Below are 23,845 nucleotides of genomic sequence, written 5' to 3'. Positions count from 1 at the left end.
ACCTAAATCCATAATAAGAGAAAAAGGTTTAGTAGCCAGTCACAGTCGCAAAGGATTCTTGCTCCGTTTGAATTGGAGGACGATGTTGTGTCTAACTTCTAATGTGTCCTTTGAATGTCTTCTTTGAATGTAGGTATAACGTAGTTCAAATCTGAGTCATGAGTTTGGAGACTGACCTTTGTGCACATGAAAAAATGAATATTCCCAAACTTTAGGACACAAAAATAATTGTATAATCATAAAAATTAAGCAAATAATGTAAAGAAGTTGCCATGATTTCCTGTTGTTTTTCTTGAAAAATAAATGCACCTTTTTTATACAGTAACTTAAATGCCTGGGCACATATTTTGATGGAAAACAAAGATTATCAGTTTATTTTCACATCTTTATGTAAACCATTATCTGTATGATATTGCTCAAAATGTCATGAGAGAGATATTTTATTATTTAACATTTATATTAATAATAATGCAGAAGGTGACCAGTTAGACACAGTTTGTTCCTTGAGTAGATTTCAAATATATTTTAACTATATCAATCACCAAAAGCCTCGTCTTAAAGAAAGACCCCACATCAAGAATGCAAACCTTAATTTACTGAACACATTTAGTCTGACATGTTTGTAACAAAAAATAAATATATAGTCAGAGACAAGTAAACTGAATGTCTGAAGTCACTTTTCTTATAAGATACAGACTCATTTCAGATAAATAAATCACTGGGTACAACAAAGATGTAATCAGATTATATTATGTAATCATATATTACATATAATATACTGTAATATTTTTAGGGCTGTATCTTGATTCGATATTGCGATTATATTGTAGGGATGACAAGTGGTTCTTTCAGAAAATAATAATACAATGACATTTTTGATACATCATTACAAGTTATGTTGATATAATGACAAAGTGGGTATAAGCAAGAACAACAGTCTGGTGTGGTCAGAAAATGACATCATTTACTTTAATGCAGACAACACTTATGCCATATGAAAATATAATATGGAAGCCCATTTCTCGCCAGTTAAAGAAAAATAAAATAAGATGAAAACTAAGCTTCATGAACAAAATATTCCCATGGTAATTCGTAATCATGGCATTAAAAGTCAACATTGATCTCATAATTTTAATTTTTTATCTCATAATTTCTGCAGATTATCTCATAATTGTTATTTTTTTCTCATCATTTCTGCTGATTATCTCATAATTATGATTTGCCATGGGAATATTTATAGAAAGGGCTTCCATAATGAAATGATCTCCACAATCTAATACATAGTCTCATATCATGATAACAATATAATATGAATATAATGCCCAGCTCTAGCTAATAAAGAACAGTGAAAGATGGCCACTCAGACTAAGTTTGTTCCCTGGACCCTTTTTTTGGTTGTTTGTTTCAAATAGATCTTAAATCTTAAGTAATGACTTCAGTCAAGGTTAAAGGTTCAGTCCATTCAGCCATAAAATGAACCAATGTTAATTACAGAAGATATAAATCCTCAGATAAAGACGGTATAAAATTTGCATTGGATATAATCCCATCTGCACTACATTTACCAGCCTTTGCTTAAATCATTACATACACCTGTACACATATAATAAGAATAGACAAAGAAGGTAAGCTGGTAATGTAGAGTTTTCTCATAAAGTACAGGTATTTTGTGTTGATTGTGCTCACTATGTCCTTTCATCCAACTGTGTATTTACAACACGGAGGCTGACCTGGGTGGCAGCAGGGGGACGCGCAGCCCTCCCCTTTAAACATGCACGCACACACCCCTTTAAACACGTCACTCGCCAGGCTGGCTGGCTGGCTGGCTAGTAAGTATTTGGCGGTGTGGTGTGTGCGGTCGGACTGTGGTTGTGTTTCAGGTCTGGTCGTGTTGATAACGACACACTTCGGACGCAATTTCATCGCGGAGAGATGGGAATTCAGAAGAAATGGCTCTAAAACAAATTGCCCTAACGCTGCTGGCCCTGTTCGGGCTGGTGGCTGTCGGTAATGGTAAGTTTCAGCTGAGCACCTCTCCGGCTTTTGTCTCGATGTGTTTTCCTGGACTGGGCATCGCCTGTTGTCGCTCATCGTCATGGCGCTCTGTATCGGGGATTTGGCTAACCGTGTCTAGCTAGCGTCGACCTCAAAACGACGATTGCTCTCCTCCCGCGACCAAAAGTCATGCTGTTTATTTGTCTTTGGTTGTGATTTTTGTTTTGTTTTTTACCGAGAGAGAAAACCCCGACGTGTTAATGGTCGTTATTGAACACGGAGCAAGTAGCCGAACCACAACAACAACATGGTGGGACTGTTTGTTTCGAGGCGCCTGCTAACGTCGGTTAGCTAACTAGATGATAAACAGTTTAAAGTTAAATGCAGTCGATATTTGTGCTTGTGTTGTGAGCTATACGGGTTAATTAAACGCGTTTTTATTCGTGGCTATTTATAAATAATAAAACAGCTCCAGTCCACTGTTGGTGTTGAAGTTATCTGTCGCTGTTATGCTAACATATTTACAAAACAATCTTAATACAGGCTTGTGACTGCTTATCTCTGTATTGCCTGGCCACAGCACCCTGTAATGATGGCAGGCTGGTTAAGCATGTGCAGTGTGGTCGGTTACAGTTTCCCCTCACATGTTGTGTGCACTGGATACAGCAGAAAGGAGTCTCTGAATGAAGGCCTAACCTACTTTGTGCATGAAATGTGTTTTTGAGTGTAAACACTGGCAGCTCTTGCATTGGTGTCCATTTGTAAGGAGTGAAAAGGCTGCTTAGTGGCCTCCAGCACAAAGTGAATGCTGGCATAGGGTGACAACAGCCGTGTATTCAGACGTCCCAGACAGAAGTCAGAGTTGAAGTCTGGGTTCATTGTGATGGAAATGTGGCAAGTGGGGTCCTTTTGAGGCGCCAGTTATGGGGCTGCTTCAGTCTGAATCCTCCCCGTCTGCTGGAGCAGCTGATACCCAGCCCAAACCACAGCCTGGACCGGGGCATATGTTGCAAACTTGTGATTGTTTGCCTCTGCAGCTACTCATCTTTTACTTTCTCCAAATGCCCCACTTAGGATTCAATAGATTTTCACTTGAGGCACAAGTGCGTCTTGGATGATACTAAAGAAAAACAATTTTTTTTTGCTGTCACTGCAATCGTCTTGCCTTGTTTCAACTTGCCACCCAACAGATAAACTAAGTAATGAAAAAAAGCAGCTCTGCGTGCCAGAGTAAATATCCTGCCTGCATTGTCATCTATTACAGTGCATGTGGCTCTTTAAACGCTTGAGTCATCCTTCCAAGAAACACATGAAATATTCCTCCCCCGCTTAATTTAGATAAGGGTTCGGTATACCAAGGTTGCTCAGTTCATTTGAGGTATGCTGAGAAAACTATCACACCTGAGTAGTCAGTTTGTTTGACTGGGTCACTCCAACATTAACAGTGATGTGTGAGGGGAGAGTGGGGGTGGGGGTGCAGCATTAGCAGACAGGGGGTGATGATGGGTTTGTCCAGCTGGCGGGGTCTGTCGTGTAAGGGGCCCACAAGTCTGTCTGGAGCCATGGTTTCACACCATATAATGGATTTCACCATGCAAGCACTGAAACCAGACGAACCTGAAAGCAGCTACGCTGGAGCAGATTCCAGGCCCGTGGCGAGTGTAGTTATGTTTTTGTGAGAATACTGTTTACTCAGAGCTTTGATGGATCTGTCACGTGTTGTTGACTTCATCAGGATTTAGGAGTCACTGGTGTTATGGGCATTACATGCCTGTGTGACGCAGTCTGCCTGGGTGCATTGAGCACAATAGCAATGTGATATGGGCACTGTCAACCACACTGCCGTGAGGTAGGGCGCGTCCCTCTCTTTCTCTTTTCCTCCCGCCCTCCTCTTTCTCTATCTCTGTCATATAAAAGCCCTGGTGCTTTATCAGAATTTAATCTGTACTTTGTTATCTGTGGTCCCACTTCGGCTTTCACTTACTCACTGACACACCATAGGGTGCTGAAGAAAGCTCTGGCATGGGCTGTGTTAAAGGAAGGCCTTTGGCTAAATTAACTCCAGCTATCTCTCGCACTCTGCACTCTCTTTTAGTGGCCCTTCCACATACTATCAAGACTGTGCCAGAGTCTTGTCATTCCCTGGCATGCCTCCTGTGTAAAATCAAAGAGAGGCCGATTGAAAACAGAAAAGTCCCTACTTCTCAACTTGTTCAGGAGAGCTTAACTCTGCTACAGGTGCTGTTTAATGTCAAATTTGATGTGAAGGAGTTATGGTGAGCGAGTCAGATTGGAACATGTGTACACCTGCCCATTAGTTTCAGAGCCAAGGGAAGGCACGGAGAAAGGTAGAAAGTTATTGGGTTCAAAGGTGTGTGTCTGTAAAGAGAAGAGAGTTTGGACTTGGGAGTGGGGGGTAGTATTTCCACTTGGCTTAAGCTTGAAAAGGAGAGTTTTTTTCATAAATGTGTAGCAGTTGTTGAGGCCTGTTTTAGATAGATAGATGTTTTAGCAGCTGGATCCCTGCAGCTGAATTATGATCAACTTAAGTTTCACATTCTCAGTATAAAATTTCTCCCCAGCTCAGACACCTCCTCCTTTTAGAAATCTGTGTTTACTAACAGTTTCTACAATGTGGCAGTGAGCCAGTTGGGGTCAGGTCAGGTCCGGGGTGGTCTAGTTTTCCCCCCATAATGACCAGTGTTGTTAATGACCTCTGTTGGCCCAGAGGCACAGAGCCCTAATTGCTACAGCAGACAGTGTAGCCTCTGACTGACCCAGCTCCGCCATTACTGATGTTGGACCACAAGGGATTACTACCACTACAGAGGCAGCAATTTCACCTTGGGTTGTCCACTTCTTCTCCGTGCTGTTAATTTACTCTGTACTCTTTATTTAAAAGGTTTTCGTAGTATGCATGTTAGTGGTTTCGTGCCGTACTCTAAATGTACTTCAAGACAGAGAGTTGTTATTGTCACAGTACACCCAGACAGACCCTGTAGCTATTTGAGTTCATGTCTATAGGGCTAAACCTGACACCCATCCTCCATTACATGTCTCTTTGTAGAGGTGTTTGATTTGTGTTTTGGCTGTTGCTGGAATGTAGATTAGACTTGCTCTGCCTACTTCTTTTTGTGCTGGAAGGTGTGCAGTCTCCTTCTCTACAATACTTCTCTGACATTGATTTGCTTTGATTGGTGTGATCCAGCGAAGGACAGTGCGTAAGAAATCTTTTGCACCAGGAATATAGTGCAAGTCTATATTATCTAACTAGTTCCTGAATTACATTTTAAACCTCTACCTCTTGTCTTTCTCCGGCCTCCATAGTGATGTTGGCTCAAACAGAAACTGAGTGTGTTTCACTTGGCAGTTAAGAAATCATCCTGGCAATAAACTCCAGTGTGCAAAGTTGCTCTTTTTTGTGTAGTAAATTTAATTTTATTAAGATTAATGTGGCAGAACCATTTCTAATGGTCGTTGTGTATTTCCTACATCAGCACAGCATTAGGGCTGGGACCATGTGATGATGGTAATAAGATCTAGTTGTTTTTGGTGTCATAACATTATGTAATTATACATTATATGCTAAATAACATTAATCATCTTTTTTGTTTGTTTTTCCACCCTGAGCAGCATGGCATCATTATCTACATTATATTTTGTTTTGAATGGTTGTCCTGATTTACAGTCAGTTTTCTTTTGTGAAATATTTATTCTATTTGGTGTCTGCTGATTATTTAGACAATGAAAGCATGCATCACCAAGTAAAGGCTGGTAGCTTAAAAAATTGAGCTATCCCAAGCAATAGCTAGAGCTGGGTATAGTTTGAAAATGTTTTAAACTAATGCTGCCGATAAAACAGAGTTTCAGCACTGATTCTAAATTTAAGGTTTTTTTCTATCAAGAGTTTCAGTTTGTTGAAGATGTGTTAAATTTTGTCCAAGCACATGCAAACATACAACTTGTCTAAAAAAATCTCATTTTTAGTTTTATTGGGAAGCATTTTATCGAACATTAAGTTAACAGCATCACAAACATTACCAGACATTTTATACACATTTGACTTTTAATACTAAAGGTTCTCTGGGTAGGCTGGTCACAGTAAGTACTTTTTTTGTTGGTGTATATATTAGCCCAAGAATGACTGCAATAAACCATGTTATTGTCATATTAAGACCATTTTATGCCACTAGTATAATAATAATAACATAATGGCATTATAATGCAAGTACATCCTTACAGAGTAGGGGTAGACCAAAATTCGGCCCGGCGATTACCTGGTCGATATTCAGCTTTTTCACGATTATCTGTAATGGTGAATTTTCTATCAGATTGCTGATAAAATAAACAAATTTAAAATGTGCTACTTTGGCTCTGATGCAGCATCTTCTCACTCACTGACCCGGCCACAACAATATCTGATTGGTAACACGTCACAATTTATGGCCTTAAAACACTGAATAATCTGAATCTGCGAAGTAACTAGTAACTTAATGTCTCAAATAAATGTAGTAGAGAGGAACTATAGAGAAAATGGAAATAGTAGTAAAGTACCTGAGAATTGTACCTGAGAAATCTCCTTGACTTTTAATTACCGTATCTGTATCGGCCCCAAAAAAGCTAATCAGTGGACCCCAACTACAAAGACTAATGACCTTTTAATTCTTAATACTGGATTGGAATGTGAAAAAATATGAAAATATCCTCAAGAAAGAAAACATCATAAAATTAAATTGCACACCCAAAACAATCAATAAAATGTTTTAATAGCAAACGCTTAGGTGCTTATAATGGTAGGAAAACCCTGTCGTTCTGGCAACATCTTGGCTAAAATGTTGGTGGCATACTTATGTAAAACAACATGCATGTAAACACATCACGTCAGCAAAAATGATCAAGGTCATGTTCATATATCGATAAGTTGATAAGATACTTACAATAATAAAAGATAAGTATGATAAGTAGACATGTGACAGTATGAAAATTTCATGTCACGTTTATCCTGATCAACATAATTATGATTCACAATCTTTTATCATCCAATCCCTAACAATAAGGCTATGAAGTAGTGATCGTGACAGGCCTATCTGTTAGTCTCTCCCAAAACAGTGTTGAAGTTGAAGATAACCAGCTGTAACTGCTTCCAGGGTAAAACAACAGTTGTAGAGAGGAGGAAGAAGAAGGAGCAATTGTTAAGTCTCTGCTAATACTCAGAAGGGTTTTTAAGCTCAAGTCACATGGTAGATAAATTGGCTCACAATACTGAAACATACTTGAGCATTGTAGAGGCAACGTTGACCAGTTTGTGAATTTGTGCAGCAGTCCAAAGTGAGCCTGAGCTCACACTTGTGTGCCTTTGAACTCATCCAGGGCCACAGACAAGACAGACAGACAGACAGGATGGGATGTAGCCTCGAGGGTGGTGGTTGGTAGAGATAGTAGAAGCAGCCTCAGCCCCAGAGACTTCACTTTAGAATCAGATCAGTAATCTGACCCTGAGATGCAGACAAAGGTAATGACTTTCCTCCTTCCCCTAGCATTGATTAGGACACAGTTGTGGTGTGTACATGCGCCTGTGTGTGTGCATGCGCCTGTGTGTGTGTGTGTGTATGCACTCACACTGTCTGGTGGCGTCTGCTTGTCTTGATCAGCTCTCAGTCTGGTATCTGTATGGATCTAATTTCAGCTGGTGCATTTTGGTAATGGTGCTCTGCTCCCCGTACACACGCACGAACCGACTGTCTCTGTCTGCGACGCATAGCCCCCAGAAACCCACTTTGTGTGTGTGTGTGTGTGTGTGTGTGTGTGTGTGTGTGTGTAACCTCCGCCGCCCTGCGCCAAGCACGCTTAAGACTGTTTTCCACAGTCTTCATCATCTTACCCTACTACTAAGTTCACCTCTGTTTTGACAGAGTCGCTCCGCACGAGTAGGTCTAAACAACACATGTACACACTGGAATACACACACAACACGGTCATCGAGGTTAATGTGTGAAGGTGTTTGGAATGGGACTATGCTGTGGTTTTTTACTGGGTCCAAGTTAAGGCGACGCTGGTTATGGCAACAATGTTTTATTAATCCCTTCCTCACGGTGTCTGCCATTTCCTGTCTCAACATGAACGGAATGATAGGAACTTCACACACTTGCAGCTCAGAGGAATCGCTCTTTGCGCTGTTTTCTCTCCTCTGTCTTCCACTGTTCCCCTTTTCCTGTTATTTACCCCCTCCCGCAAGTCAAAGTCTAGACTAGGTTTTAATGACGGTCGCAGCTGGTCACTTGGGCAGACCTCGATCGCAGCTGGGGGGCCCTGTAAGTCCCGCTCGTTACCCTCTGCCCCCTCCCCTACGTATTGTCCTGCCCAATTTGGGACCAGCCCCCATCCTGTCTGGACCAGAGCAACCCCCAAACATCGAGGTTGTTACCCCTGGCCCTGTCCCCTGTGTAGTGCACCACCCATCCCCCCGTGCTCGCTGCTCCACGCAGAAGTGCGCTCCCCCACTCCACTCCGCTCCGCTCTTTGTTCGTGCAGGGCCAGTCCAATCCCTCCTCATGTCGTCTTAATCTCCACACAAAGGACCAGTGTAAAGACCACCAATTATGTGGATACAAGAGCAGAGTTCACTCAAAAACCACACACACCCGGCCTCTACTCAGATCCATGTGTATTTAGGCTTGATATTATTCCTTCAAGTTTAGCTTTGTGACACTTCTGCTCTGAATCCTGCTAGATATGCAGAACACTGTGCAAACAACGTGGCATTTGCTAGTGGGCCAGGAGTTATTTCTTAGTTATATACCAGTGGGCTGTCTAGTGTGATTTAAGTTTCATTTTACCTTTTATTTTTGAGGTCCTAGTTCCACATTGTGCCGTCTTCTGTGAAATGTTGTTGGGCTGGGATATACACAGTGGTGTGAGATCAGTCAGTTATTTTGATATCAATGTGAGATGGTTCACGATTAGTGGGAATAATAATTTTTGTGTCACAATTTAATTTTCACTGCAAAAATGGTTGAAAACAGGATGACATTTGATGGAGTCTGTACCAAACAAACATGTTTTCTTAAATCTGGAGTACAATATTTGTAGAGCAGGGCATCTCTGCAGGACCACAGTACTTCATTATAATGCTGTTCTGTCACACATTTCATCTTCATCAAAGAAATTGAAGGTTCTGCGATTAGGGTATTGCCTTTGGCCATATTGGGATTTCGATAATATTTCGATCAGTTGTGCAGCCCTACTGTGAATTGACCTTTTTATTTTTCAGGTCACATTGTGTCATCTCCTGTGAGTGACTTGTCCGCTGGTAGAGATTTGTCCTCAGAGGTATCCCTTTAATATTTCTGGTGGTATTGGATTGTAATGGGCAATGCTGCAAATCAGTGATTAGGCCTGTTTCGTGACAGTATTATTGGCTTTACTGGATTTTTTCTTCCATGTGATAAATGACCTTAATTTGTTTTGTATTTAGGTAACTGGATCAGGTTATTTCATCTATAAATGGTTTCTCACTCCATCAATATATAATATTACCTCAAACACCAGAGGCAACCCAGGCAGTCCATGTAAGAAACAAGTGTCAAAACGAGGAAAGAATTATTAAAAGTCCTTTATCATTGTGGCTAAATCATTAAAAAAGCCTGCATGTTTCGACCACTAGGTCTTCATCGCCAGACCGTTGGAGCCCTGATTTAGCTACTTTGATAAATACTGTTTGATATTTCTTGTATTGATACTTTTTTCTTATTTGGAGTACCTTTTTTCAAAAGCACCCGACACAGTTCTTATCGACACAGAGCAACTAGTCATCTCCTTTTTTTTCTATATAATATAACAATTTTCCATTTTCACGTAGGCCACCCATTGTGTTGTTGTTTGTGTGTAAGCAGGCTACATATGGTATAGTTACAGCCTTTAACGAAACGGAAGCATCACCACAAACCAAACTCTTGGTAGACCACAAACCATCCATGGCCGACTCGAGAGGGGAATGTGTGTGTTTCCAGCCATGTTTGGTTTCCTTCCTGAGCTTCTGTCTGTATGTCTGTGGACCATCTGTCTTACCACACACAGAGCCTCCATGATGGATGCGCCTGTTCATGTCAGATCATGGTGTTCTCATCAGATTGCTGTCGTTAATTTATTGCTGTCTATTACTGCAATGTGTGTGTGGGGAGATGATTTCATAGCCCTCAGTTTGATTCTCATGATAAAACCAAACATGAAATGTAGTTTACAGCAGTTAGCTGTAATGTGAGTGTAGAGTGAAGGCTGTCCCTCTCACAAACGTACATGTTTTTAAAAGTTGCTCTTACTTTGAGGATGGATTGATCAAAATGGCTCATGTCTGGACTCAGTTGCTGCAGATTGATTTATTTCACTGAGAGTAGTAAACATCAGGCCTACAAAAGAGGAGCTTAATGGAAGGAGGGATTCAAGTTGTCTGATTTGATGATGGATATCGAGTGTCGTCCAACTTTCTAACCTACAGCTGTTACTCCTGTCATCTGTTTTTATTTAGCTAAACTATATTGCTCCATTTATGTTGCAGATTAGTGCGATGTGGCACAAAGCTTGTTTTTCTCTCTTTATCAGGCCCAGCCTGCTTTACCTCTGTGTAATCTGCAGGAAATTCCATCTGCATGCGAGCTGTAGTGATTTTGGACACAGTTGGCCAAGAGTTCCTGCCATTTTCCCGCTCACCTCCTGGAGAGCAACACTCACACACACATGCACACACTCAAACACTAAACAGATGAGAAATTTTACTGAAAGTGTTCCACATTTCCAGTTACTGCTCAGTGAACAAGCATAGACACATCAGCATACACGCTAGATGCAAAAAATGCCCCCACACAGAACACAACCTCCCTGACTTCAGTAAAGTGGAAACCACTCCTATGACACCAAGGTTTGTGGTTTTGCCATTTGGATGTTACATAGTGATGTCGCAATCAGTGCATCAGTCATTTTGATTTTTTTTTTTACTGAACGAAAGCCTTATCGTGTGACAACTCTGTTGGTTTCAAGAATGTTCTCAAATCTGCTGACACCTTTTGACAGAGACCCAAGTTGGTACAAAGAGGGAAGATCAGTGAGCTCATCTGGTCAAAGAAACCCTCAGGATAAGACACAGGGGATTAGTGGAAGCTTGCCACTCTTAAAATCTTTTCTTTCCTCCGTGGCAAACATTGTCAGTGGTCCAACCGATGCTGAGCCGCTTCTTTTTCAAGGAGAATAGGGATTGAAATTCCTCCCTGCTTTGTGTCTCCTGTGTTGTTGTTGGTACGGTGGCCTAGTCTTCAGTAAGTCCACAGCGATTAGTCTTGAGTGGTCCGGCCTTTGTTTTCCAACCATGGATCGGCTCTTGGCCTGTCACGCCTCGTTCACGGCCCCGTTGTCAGTCAGACAGTTTGTCATTTACCACTGACGGGGATTTGGTTGAGCTCAGCCACTTCTCTGTTTTTTTCCCATGTGAAAACTAGTCCCACAGTCCCACTACCATCTAGCCTTGCCTGGTCCTGCTTTGCACTCAGTTTGGTCACAGAAAACCTTGGAAGAAGCCTTTTGTGCTGACCTTACTCTAAATGAGAAGCATGTGTGCTATGACTCAAAATCACATTTCGCTCCAAATCTAATCAGTTTGCAGTTGCTCTCTTAGTTGTCCAACCAACTCTGGCTCTGCTTTAGATGTGGCAGATTTGTGCGGCGTGAGTGTGGAGATGGACCACAGTAGTTTTATTATTATAGCGGCTGCAGCTGAGTTCCATTGTGTCAGCTTTAATAGGTCACCGTGCAGGAGTGTGCTGTGTTTAATAAAACTCCTGTCTCATTAGCTTAAACAGTGGCAGTTCTCTGTCAGTGTGAGAAAGACAGAGGAGAGGAATGGAGCAGAATGCTGCATTGGGGATTTGGCAGGAGCCCTCTCCCCTTGTTGGGTTTCACTTTGTCTGTCCCACTGGGCAGGTCCGTCTCCACCCTGCGTGTTTGGGTTCATCTGCAGTGAAGGATCTGATTTCAGGGCCGCCGGGGCCGTCTGGCTGCTGCTGCTCAACTTCGAGCTCTGTGTCTGCACATCACAAAATGCCTACAACTGAATTGACTCTATACTCTTTACATCCTGTGTTGAAACTGTGGGGTTAGCTTGCCCCCTGCTGGACAAAATGTTGAAGTGCTATAGATGACTTAAAACTAATGGCTCTAATTTTCTTGTCTTTTCCATCAGCTCTACGTTGTAACTGCACAAACTGTGAGAAGACAGGCTATGAGTGCGAGACAAATGGCGCCTGCATGGCCTCCACATACTTCATCCAGGGGAAGGAGCAACATGTACGCATCTGTATTAACCAGGACAATCTGGTCCCCCCTGGACAACCCTTCTACTGTCTGAGCGCTGAAGGCCTGCTCAACACACATTGCTGCTATGAAGATTACTGCAACAGTATTGACCTGAAAGTCCCCGGTGAGGTTACATCATCAGTCATCATAGCTCTTTCAGACCAACAGCAGCACTGTTGCACAGAATGTTAAAGTAATCACATCTGCTTCTCCTCCTAGTCCCAACAACAGAAGTATGGCCGGGCTCAGGGAGCTCCTGGGGGCCAGTGGAGCTGGTGGCGGTCATCGCAGGGCCGGTGTTTCTACTCTGCGTGTTGCTGATGGTCGGCGTGTTCCTGTTCCAGTATCATCAGAGGGCTTACAGCCACAGACAGAGGCTGGAAGTCGAGGACCCATCCTGTGACCATCTGTACTTGGCCAAGGACAAGACCCTGCAGGATCTGATCTATGACATGTCCACCTCTGGATCAGGCTCTGGTCAGTACATGGTGCCTCACCGACGTGACATAGTGATGAAATTAAAAAAAAGATATTTGGTTTTGAAACACAAAGACCAAGAAGCAGAGCAGTCTTCTATATGTCATTCTATAAATATGAACATGAATGATTATTCATCTGCAACACTTAGTGACCCACACCTACAAAGCCTTCATACAGGGAATGCTGGCTAAATGTTTGTTCATCTCTCTGCTGCCCCCTGCAGGTTTGCCCTTGTTTGTGCAGCGGACGGTGGCTAGAACCATTGTGCTGCAGGAGATAATAGGAAAGGGACGTTTTGGGGAGGTGTGGAGAGGGAAATGGAGGGGAGGAGATGTGGCAGTGAAGATCTTCTCATCCAGAGAGGAGCGCTCCTGGTTCAGAGAGGCGGAGATCTACCAGACAATCATGCTGCGCCACGAAAACATCCTGGGATTCATAGCAGCAGACAATAAAGGTGAGGAAGTTTGTGGAGGCCTGGACCATTTATATGAAATACATTTATTCAAGGACCATTGTTAAGGTGAATTTTGAGATTATCTAAATACTAAGAAAGTCAAAGTAAGAATACTTTCAAATCTAAAGAAAAGGAGGTTCAGATGTGGATAGATCCATATTCTCTTTTGCAGAGTAGAGCTCTGTTTCAGTTTAAGGGGAGAAAAATGTAATAATTATCACCATTAAGCTTCCCCAGTTGATTTTAGATTAAGGCAATTATTTTTTGTATTACAAGTTTTCTGAAAACTTGATGTTTAAATTTGCAAATCGTGCATTGTCTAATGAATTATTATGTTGATATTTTAGAGTTAAAGATTTTTACAGCGATTAATTTAGGATATCTCTTTTGATCACTGAATAAACATCAAAGAAAAAAAAAATTCACTATGTTTTTAGGAATAGCATGTAGAATAAATCAGACTATGAATCATAAATGTACAAACCCCTCTGTAAAAACCTACAGAATATAGAAAGGAATTAAGTTGAAAAGTTGGGGTATGTAAGTGCTGCTGAAGTGGAGATTTCAAGTTCAAAGAATGAGAGAAAGTGGTGAGGATGGTAACAGTTCAACTTATACATATAACCATGAAACCTCCACAGTTGATACATTAAGACGATTATTTTTTGTATTACCAGTGTTTCTTTAAATATGCAAATAAGGCTAACAACTTTCATATGCACAAAAAAATCTACAGAAGAGGGATCTGAACTGAAAAAAACACCTAAATGTGTTTGTTCAATATTTTATGTCCTCCAGAGTAAAACCTTTTGCACATTAATCGACAGGCGCATAGAGGAAGACCAAGGGCCGATGAAATCCTCCTGCACACTGTTCACCTCACTTTTTCTTCATTCATTCTTCATTCTCCACTAGTCTGCGAGAAGACGTGTTACTAAAGAAAATTCTCAATCACGTTTTCACTTGTAGTCTCCCTACATATTTTCCATTAATTGAGTGAAAATGAAACCATGTAAATACTCTCTGACTCGTGTTTTTTGCTCTCTTCCAGACAATGGCACATGGACTCAGCTGTGGCTGGTGTCAGACTATCATGAGCACGGCTCTCTTTTCGACTACCTGAACCGCTACTCCGTCACCATCGAGGGCATGATTAAACTGGCCCTGTCGGCTGCCAGCGGCCTGGCACACCTACACATGGAGATCCTCGGCACTCAGGGTGAGATGACCTGTCATGTAAAAACGCAGCAGGCAATGAATAAACAAATGAACTCAGCATGAACAGAACAGCGCATAAAGTGGTTATTTACATTCAGCAAGCAGGGGCTATTTCTGCTGAGCTCTTGATGCAAATATAATGATGTGTTATCCGGTCTCCTGCAGGTAAGCCTGGTATTGCTCACCGTGACCTCAAGTCTAAAAATATCCTGGTTAAGAAGAATGGCATGTGTGCTATAGCTGACCTCGGCCTGGCAGTCCGCCACGAGTCCATCACAGACACAATCGATATAGCACCGAACCAGCGCGTGGGCACTAAGAGGTAAATGTTTCCATAATCATAAACACACAAATGGAGATATGCAGGTCTTTGAAGGCTAAGTCGGGCAACATTATATACTTTATCTATTGTCTATAAATCCCATGTAAAGGTCGGAAACAGCTGTGTATAGATCTCACAAACAAGTGTTGTCTACGGACCATAGGACCTCCATGGTGTCCAAAAACTATTAAAAACATATAAGTGAGCCACAGCTTTGAACTGTCACTGTGGTGTAAGTGGTATAGGTCAATGTTGTAAAACGATTCGTTGTTTAGTCTGTAATATATCAGGCTTGAGGAAACAGACATTTTCCCCCCTTTTCTAAGATGATGTCCTCAAATCTCTTGTTTTGTCCTCAACCCAAAGATATTTAGTCTACTCATGAGTATAGCAACTGGAAAATATTTACATTTAAGAAGCTGGAATCAGAGATATTTATTCAAACCAATTAATCGATTCAATTAACGGTTTAATTTCCATCTTTAGTAAGACCCAGTGAGCTTGGGGCTGAGTGCTACTAACAAGATAGAAAAGTCAACGTACTGAGAGATGCGTTCTTAATTTTAGCCCCTTTGTTATGGAAGTTGTTGACAATGACATACAGTATTTAATAAAAAATGTTATTGTCCATGGAGGTTTATGAAAGTAAACTTGAACGTTTAGCCTATTTTAGATTTAAAAAATGATATTAGCTCTTTGGACCTCTCAGAAGATAGTTGTGATGAACGTTTGTTTGTGCTCATATAAGAACCATTACAAATATGACCTTTTGACCACTGAAACACATCATCCAAAAACATTACAATTTTGACCCCATTAACCTTGAATTCTATTATAAGATGTTTAAAAGTCTGTGATTTTGACCACCTTTATGATTAAAAATAAATCTCATCCGATGCCCTTATGCTTATGCTTATTCTTACCTGCCCCTTGTGTCCACCTCAGGTATATGGCTCCAGAAGTCTTGGACGAAACCATCAACATGAAACACTTTGATTCCTTTAAGTGTGCCGACATTTACGCGCTGGGTCTGGTGTACTGGGAGATTGCACGTCGCTGTAATGCAGGAGGTAAGATCACAAACAGCAATTGATGTGACTGAATCAATGTGTGTAACAGGAGCATGAGAGTGAGATGGCTTCTTCACTGTGTGCTGCAGGTATCCACGAGGAGTACCAGCTGCCCTACTACGACTTGGTGCCCTCTGACCCCTCCATAGAGGAGATGAGGAAGGTGGTGTGTGACCAGAAACTGAGGCCCAATGTGCCCAACTGGTGGCAGAGTTACGAGGTATGTCTCACTCTATATAGACTAAACACTAACAGCTGCACTGGCCGTTTTCTAATAATACATTCAGCGGCTGTATAGGAAGGCAGCTCAGCTTTATCAGTTTGGGCTGTACAGGACGTCCTGACTTGGATATGGACTGCTAACAATAAAATGCTATGGGGGAGTATTAAAAGAATTATATTGTCTAACTCGTATTAATTTTGTTAGTCCAAGGTGTTAATTTACCTCCTATATCCTACAAAAGTAACAGTTTTTAAAAATAACAGTTTCTTTTATTTTCATCAGGAAGTTTTTACACTGGTACACCAAACTCTTTCATTTAGGCTAACACATTAAATTAAAATGTATAATTCAGTACAACCAAATACATTTCTTAACACATTATTTAAACAATTGTGAGCAGGAATAAAGGTGCAGATAAATGTTTTTCTTCATTAAAATCACAGCACATTTAAATATGAACGAGCAATGACCTCAATTGTTTAAAAACTAAAGTTAGAAGGTGCTGATGTTTGGAGTGCTTGACAAAGTCAAAATAATAAATAAACCTCAAATACTATTGTTAAATTGTAAATACAATTAACTGATATAAAAAATGTTTTAATGTATTAAAAACATATTAAATTCTTTTAATTTTTGAAATGAAACAATCACATCGTCATATTTTTTCTCTCCCGGCATCAAAATAAGCAAGAATTAAATAATCACTCAATCAAAGGTAATATGAATAAGTAGTAAAATAAACCAAGTGAGAATTGCAGTAAGTTTGCACTAATGCTCTTAAAGAAACAGTTTAGGTAGTTCTTTAAAAGTGATTGATTTTACTCTTATAAAGCTGTACGATACAATTGAGCATATAAAATATGGTTATAAAAGTGCCTTAAATCTGCATTTTTAGTAATGGCCAGCAGAGGGTTTCCAAAAGAAGTCTGATTGTATGGAGTCTTAAGAGAAAGAGGCTCTAATTCTCACTTGATTCATTACCTCGATAAACAGTTTCCTCATTTGTTTATGGTCTCAATCGCTAAAATGTAATGCTAATTCAATACATGATGTTAATTTTGTATGTGATGGTCCCATTTAGACTATCTTGTGATCGACAAGTCACTACCACTGCGATCGTCAGAAATGCATTACTACGCCTCTATCCTGAGGCGTACTAATGCGTTTCACACAGGCCTAATTTTCCTGATGTTTGTAAAGTGATTTTCCTGAGAGCTGTCCCCTCTGATGGATCCTTTTTTCATAGACGGAAGCCGTTTTAAAATTTGTCTCATCTCCTAATCAAACCTGTGTTCCTTTTTCCCCGTGCAGTCATTGCGTGTGATGGGCAAGATCATGAGGGAGTGCTGGTACGCCAACGGAGCAGCCAGACTGACTGCCCTGCGCATCAAGAAGACCCTGTCTCAGCTCAGCGTGGAGGAGGACGTCAAGATGTGAGCGGCCAGGCGGCGTTTAAGAAAAAAAGACGCGCTGGAGACGCACAACCAGACCACACTCCCATAGGAAAACAAACACTAAAGACAGACTGCAAATGAAAACCCTGCCAGTTTTAAAGCCACACTCCAAGTTGTGACGAGGCCTACCTCACCTTTTTAGCCAAAACTACTGAGAGTCACCCTTCCCCTTCCTGACTTTTCTCCCGCCTCCCCTTTGTTCCTTGTGTCTCCTCCCTCTTCCCTTCGACCCCTATTTCTCCATGGGCCACAACACTACAGCACTACCACTGTTAATATCATCTCATTTTTGTTTTCATTTCCCATGGCAGGAATTCTTACAACTGTACAGTGACGGGGGTTCCTTTTTTTTTTTTTTGTTTGGTCTTTTTTTTACCTCTCTGAAATCTGTCCCATGACGGACTAACCTTGTCCAGAAGAGTGGAGAACATTGTGGAGTTTACGTTTAAGATAACACTTCATAGTCTGTTGGCCATGCAACATCACATTCTGTTGAGTGAGTGAGTGAGTGTATGTGTGAGTGGGAAAGAGGCTGAAGCACTGTTTCTAGCCATGTGTGTGAAAGGTGTCTGGACTACTAGCATGTTTCTAAGACACTAAGACGTCCTCGTTAGACAAAACAAGTAATGGGACGTTTGGTAATTAAGCATGAACAGCCCGATAAACGAAACAGAAATTAGGTGCACTCAACTGTAGCTTCCTCATCATGTGTGGCTCCTTCAGGTGTCTCATACCGGATGTGGTCCACTCCTGGTGTTCGTTTGAAATGTGGCAGGGATAATGTTTGGGATGGTTTTACTTTTTATTTATTTGTTGATAGTTTTTATTTCATTTTGTCGATGAAAACACTGTGAGATGAGATGTGACAAACCAGAGCCTTGACGTGGAAAAAAGTCGTTCAGTCGAGTCTTCACCATCTTTCAGACGTTAGATTTAAGGGGTCGTCGCATTCATTTAATAAGAGTGCAAATGTGGATGTAGCCATAGTAACCCCGCTTGTGACAGGCGATGACATCGTGCACACTGAGCAAATAAGAGGCGTATGAAATGGCAATGAAAAATACTGTTGTTTTTTTTTAAATATATTTTTGTGTTTTGTGTAAAGACATCATGATGGGTGTTTACTTTTGACTTTGACATTAGACACTACTGATGATGGGTACATATGATTTGTATATAAAACATGCATATTTTTTTTCCTTTAATGCCACAAGCACCAGTGTGACATTTGAACAGTGATGTTTTTGCTTGAACGGTACTTTCAGAAGTCTGTTGTTTTGATCTGTCTGCATGGTTTCTAACTGTGCCAGGAAATGGACTGTGTCATCTGCTGGAATTTGTTTTTAACCTGCTCCTCTTATGGCAATTTGGTGGTACTACTGATCCCAGATAATTTTACTGCAACATGTTTATTTTTTAATGTGTAATTGTTGGCTTGTTGAGTTCTTTTCAGAGCTCAGTAATGCAGATCTGTTTCTATAAAATGTCCTCCGGGGTGACATCTCTTTCTCATCGACACTGGAATATTTAGGAGCGTCGTGTAACCTTGAATTCTGAAACTGCCAACGGCTATTTATTCAGAGATAAAGACAGCTGCTGACAGTTCACACACAGGGAACATAAGGTTAGATGTGAAAAGCAGTTGAGACGTTTTACCCTCAAAGACTGACATGCTGTAAAGTGAAACTGCATGTTTTCATTCTACTTCAAGTCTGTCTGCAGACTAAACTATGAAAGTATTACACTGACATTTGTCACCGTTGGGCTCTGCACTGTTATGTCCACATGGACTTTAGTTAATGTTAGTTCTGTCATCACTTGATCCTGAATCCATGTCATGTTAGTATCCATTTTTGCATGCTGTCTCAACACTGGGTCCTCTGAAGTGAGGTAGATGAACTTGAGACTTCCCTCTCCCTACCTGTTGTTGTTTTTCTTCCTTTTTGTTTGCGTCGTTGGCTGTGTACCCCAGAAATGTTGCTGCTACTGATAACATGGGTAGAAGTTCAGCAGGCAGATCAGAGAAGGAGAGCTGGGAGGGGGAAACGTGAGGCTGCTGTCAGTTGAACCAAAATTGTCAAAACACTCCTGTCCATGTTTGGTTTGTTGCCATGGGTATATGACCATCAGACATCCTGTTCATAAGTAATACTTCAAGATTTCAAATCATGTTGTGCAAATCTTTTCAGAATTAGTTGAAAAGTGTATATAGATGATATACAATAAAGTCCTCTTTTTCTTACCTGTGGCTTCAACTGTGGTGCTCATTCAAAATGTTAAGCAGTGTTTTCATTGTGAACTTCAGCTCCAGTTATAGATTGGTCACATGCAGAAAGAAAGAAAGGGTCCAATTTGTAAGAAAGTTGATTTTTGAGTCTCATTCCAAACGTGTCAAATACTCATGCTTGGGGATGGCTGCCGACCCGACCTACAATACCAGTATCTGACAAGTTGGGAATTCGAATTGGACCTTTTTTAGTAGATGGACACTTGTTTTAAAGTGTGAAAAAAACATAAAATGGCTCCATACAGCTGATCCAGCATGTCTCCAGAAGCCCCGAGATCACACATTGATTTTAAAAGACTTTATGTTCACCTTCTGACAAAGTGCACACTAATGCTTTCAGCTAAGCAGCTACACTTCAGCCTTGTGTAAATAATGTCTTTTTAAATAAATTTAGGGCCTCTGGGCCTCCCGAAGGGGCATGAGGGTGAGTAGGTAATGACTAAATCATTCAGGCAAACTTATCCTTTAAACAGGTTTTACTTTTTAAGTTTCTCCTGGTCATACTGGCAATTAATAAAGTATTCCTTTAACATCGTCGGACTCACAATGGCCAGGGTTAAATTGAACCAAGACCTTTTTCTATTTATTCCTCGTCAAACATTACACATTGATTAGGTTTCTAATGCTGGTAGCTTCTAATGTAGCTCAAGGAGAGATGAGGAGCCAGCTACAGAGGTGCCTTCATTACCCACAATGCAACTTAGCCATTGAGTGACGTCACTGGATCCTCAAAAAGCTTTCAACTACTTATTTCACATATGCAGTAACGCTCCCCAAGACTTGTAAACACACTTTAATGTGTAAAAATGCGGGGGTTACCCTTTAATGGGCTGTTCAAAACACCTGCTTTATGCTTAAGTCTGAAATCAGATCCTCATTGGTTGTTATGACCTGGAGGCTGGAATAGAAGTCAGTGCTTTGAAAAAATCTTAACTCACGGTACACAAGAAAAGGAAAGAAAAATAAGCACATATTTAAAATGCATTTTATTTTCCTTTACAAGAAACAAAAGCAGACAAAGAAATAAGATGAAGGGGAAAGGGAGCGGGAAAACTGTATATAAAGAGATGCAACCTCTGGCGTCCTGAAAAAAATATGTACAATTCAAAATAATATCCATACAAAACATGCCACATACAATAAAAATGATCATTATATTTATTCATATTCCCTAAAAGTATCTCTGCTGTACAGATGCAACATCTTTTTAAAAAGTAGGTGAGGTTAAAAAAAACCTTCAATTTTGAGCAAAACTTTATTAAATTATAAGATATGCAGAGAACTTAAATTATTCAGAGAAGAAGAAGTTAAAAATTATTCAGGCTAAAATCCAGTGAGCGGCATAATGTCTCGTCATGGTCTTCCCTTGAAATAGAAACATACCAAAAAATATATATATCACTGCTTCGGATACTTGATCAATATCTACCACTTTTAGAGAAGATCTCTGTTATACTATGAGAGTGCAATTCATTACCAGGTTAAGTATGGGATTAACTTTGAGTATTACATCATAACATACATTAGGCCAAGTAACCATTTCACAAGGTTTACCAACACATTCACTTCTATAGGGAAGATATTAAAAAAGCAAAAACACTAACAATAGTCTAGGGAGTTCAAGATTTTCCATTCAAGAGTATATTAATCCAATTGTGACCGATTAAGGGACAGGTTTTGGTAATCAACAAGCAGTAGCATAAATAAAAAGAAAAATAAACACGAACAATATTACATAAATACAAATGCTATGCACCATTGTACTGCTTTACGCAAGAAGTGATTTTCATGTCTAATTAACGACCCCTCCAAACGGTTTCATATCAGTCCGGCTTCTCGTCGCCATTGATTGGAGAAGACCGGACGTTTTCTCATACCTATTTTTAACAAACTTGTCTCTGAGAGCTTATAGCAAAAACACTAATAGAAAAACAGGTAAATGCAAAACACTCTGGTTCATATACATAAAGATATTAGTTTGCCATTTTACATATATTTATATTTATATACAGCTTTATCTTTGTTAAAATGATATCCAGTGGTTGATTTTTTTTCTCAATTTTATTTCTCTACACTTTTTGACTTTATTGATTACAAAGGGGCTGGATAAAGAGTTGCTGTCCCCTAATGCATATACTATATATACAGTTTGTACAACTTTGCATTTTTAAAATCATGTGAGGTCTTAGGTTAGGGGGAAGGAGGAAAACAAAGTAGTATGAGAGGGTGGAGTTTTAGTAAAGCTCCCTTTAAAGACTTTTTCATTCATCTTACATAGAAATGAAAACAAATGCCCTTTTTTCCAATAAGTCTTTCCCTGCCATCAGTTCAGCCTCGAGAGGACAGTACCAGCACTAGAAAAAGCACACTACAGGGAGGGGGGGAGGAGTAGAAACACTGCAGGCTGTACTCAGGCAGAGGAAGACTTACTACAGTAAAGTTAACAACAGTCCACTAAATCATACAGAGAGGAAGAGGCATGATTCAAAGTTTAAGGTTGAGTTGTGAAAAGATCGGGTTGTCCGGGGGAATAAAAAGCATTTCATAGGACAGTAGTCATGCATCCACCGGCTGGTTTGCAACAAGTGGAACTTCAATGGATGAAGCAGCAAGCAAATGTATACTTGGTTAATTCTGGACATTGTAGTCTTCTTCAAAGACTAAGCGTCCCGTCATGATCCTAGAGCCGTTTACTCACGTCATCTTCGAGCAACGTAAAAAAAGCTGGATGTTATTGTGCTTCCACACAGCTAATCATAACACGCTTTTGAGACGCATAAATAAAAAGAACAAAAGAAAAAAAAAAAAAAGCTACATCGATATTCAGGATGATTTGGTGGCGTACACGACACCTGCTAAGCTTCTTGATTGTGATTTTAATGCAATATCTTATCAAAACTGTCATATATTTCCTCTGTATAAACAATTCATGAATAATAATTATGTTGGCTCATTATTGTAAATCATCATCAGCATAGAGTAGATAGAGCAAACCTGCTGCTTAAGATTCCCTGCTTGTCCGAGAAGGCTAAGCCCATAAAAACATTCCCCCCTTTCCCCACCCCCGTTCCACAGTAGCAGTTTTTTTTTTTTTATACAAAGCAGTCACTTTCCGCTAAATCAATGAGGTAGACTGGGTCCAACTAACCCACCTTGGGACTCCACAACATCTGGTGCCTCTGGAGCCACAGATCAATAGCATCTCAGATTTTATATTAACTTACATCTTTTTTTTTTTTTTTTTCTCCATCGATCATATGTAGTTCTTACACAGAGCCACATCAAGATTGTCTAGCGAGCCAAATATCCGTTTTGTCTTCATTGATGACTTGATGGGAAAGTGCCTTTTTCCTGGAGGTGAGGGGGAGGTGTGGTCAGGCGGGAGAGGAAATAGGTCCGACTTAGAACATAAAAATGCATCATTAGTTCATTCTTAGTATTTTAAAAATGGCTTTTTGTCGAAGCTCCAGGTGAGCTCTGCACTACGAGTATTGATATATCAGAGGGTCAGAATCATTTGGTAAGATGTTGAGGATTGTTTTCCAGCCACTGTAAGCTTATTGAGAACAGTCGAGGAGGGGGAAAGGGTTTTGGCTGAGGAAAAGGTGATTCACATGAAAAGTTAGTCCCACCATCAAGCTGCTGTTGACGGAGGTGGTCGGTTGCTTTTATTTATTAATGCTCTTCAAACCTTTGGCTACAGGTGTCAACGCTTTAGTCTTTCAGTGACGGAGGCCTGCCTTCCTCCACGTCTTTCAGAACAGCTTATGCACTGGCTATGTCGGATTCAAAGGCTTTGGCGCAGGAGTGTTCTGGCACCAGCGAGAAGGGAATTCTCCATTTGTTTTTCGTTCTTCCGGTTAGTTCATCCACTTTCGGCAATTCCAGGCTCCACAATGGCAAGGGATCTTGTGCTGATCGTCCTCGAAATCAAACTGGTAGTCGTAGGTCAGCTGGAATTAGGAAACAGACTGTTAAACTTTCAAATTAATAGGAAATGT

The 23,845-nt window shown here is 40.6% G+C and overlaps 2 protein-coding genes across 3 annotated transcripts in view; one reads left to right on the top strand and one right to left on the bottom strand.

The window, feature by feature from the left end:
• Positions 1-1,800: 1,800 nt before the first annotated feature.
• On the top strand, positions 1,801-19,799 carry acvr1ba (activin A receptor type 1Ba). The gene is made up of 9 exons (XM_084367096.1): positions 1,801-2,013; positions 12,224-12,460; positions 12,556-12,813; positions 13,040-13,270; positions 14,322-14,489; positions 14,654-14,810; positions 15,756-15,880; positions 15,970-16,100; positions 17,415-19,799. The coding sequence occupies exons 1-9, from the start codon at positions 1,950-1,952 to the stop codon at positions 17,538-17,540; spliced, it is 1,497 nt and encodes a 498-aa protein (XP_084223222.1). The 5' UTR covers positions 1,801-1,949; the 3' UTR covers positions 17,541-19,799.
• Positions 19,800-20,787: 988 nt separating this feature from the next.
• Positions 20,788-23,845, bottom strand: part of kmt2d (lysine (K)-specific methyltransferase 2D) — a 33,732-nt gene continuing 30,674 nt past the window's right edge. For both annotated transcript variants that reach the window (XM_084366899.1, XM_084366900.1), the window contains exon 55: positions 20,788-23,797. In XM_084366899.1, the coding sequence (XP_084223025.1) occupies positions 23,705-23,797 (93 nt within the window). In that variant the 3' untranslated portion in view covers positions 20,788-23,704. The remainder of the gene's footprint in view (positions 23,798-23,845) is intronic.

Source organism: Pagrus pagrus (assembly GCF_965226575.1).
Source record: "Pagrus pagrus genome assembly, chromosome: 11".
Classification (NCBI taxonomy): Eukaryota; Metazoa; Chordata; class Actinopteri; order Spariformes; family Sparidae; genus Pagrus; species Pagrus pagrus.
This window is presented reverse-complemented; position numbering and strand designations above follow the sequence as displayed.

Excerpts from the sequence above, each read along its gene's own strand:
- acvr1ba (XM_084367096.1), top strand. The coding sequence starts at position 1,950 with ATGGCTCTAAAACAAATTGCCCTAACGCTGCTGGCCCTGTTCGGGCTG. Across the intron at positions 2,014-12,223 it reads GCTGGTGGCTGTCGGTAATG|CTCTACGTTGTAACTGCACA; the intron begins GTAAGTTTCAGC and ends CTTTTCCATCAG. Across the intron at positions 12,814-13,039 it reads CACCTCTGGATCAGGCTCTG|GTTTGCCCTTGTTTGTGCAG; the intron begins GTCAGTACATGG and ends TGCCCCCTGCAG.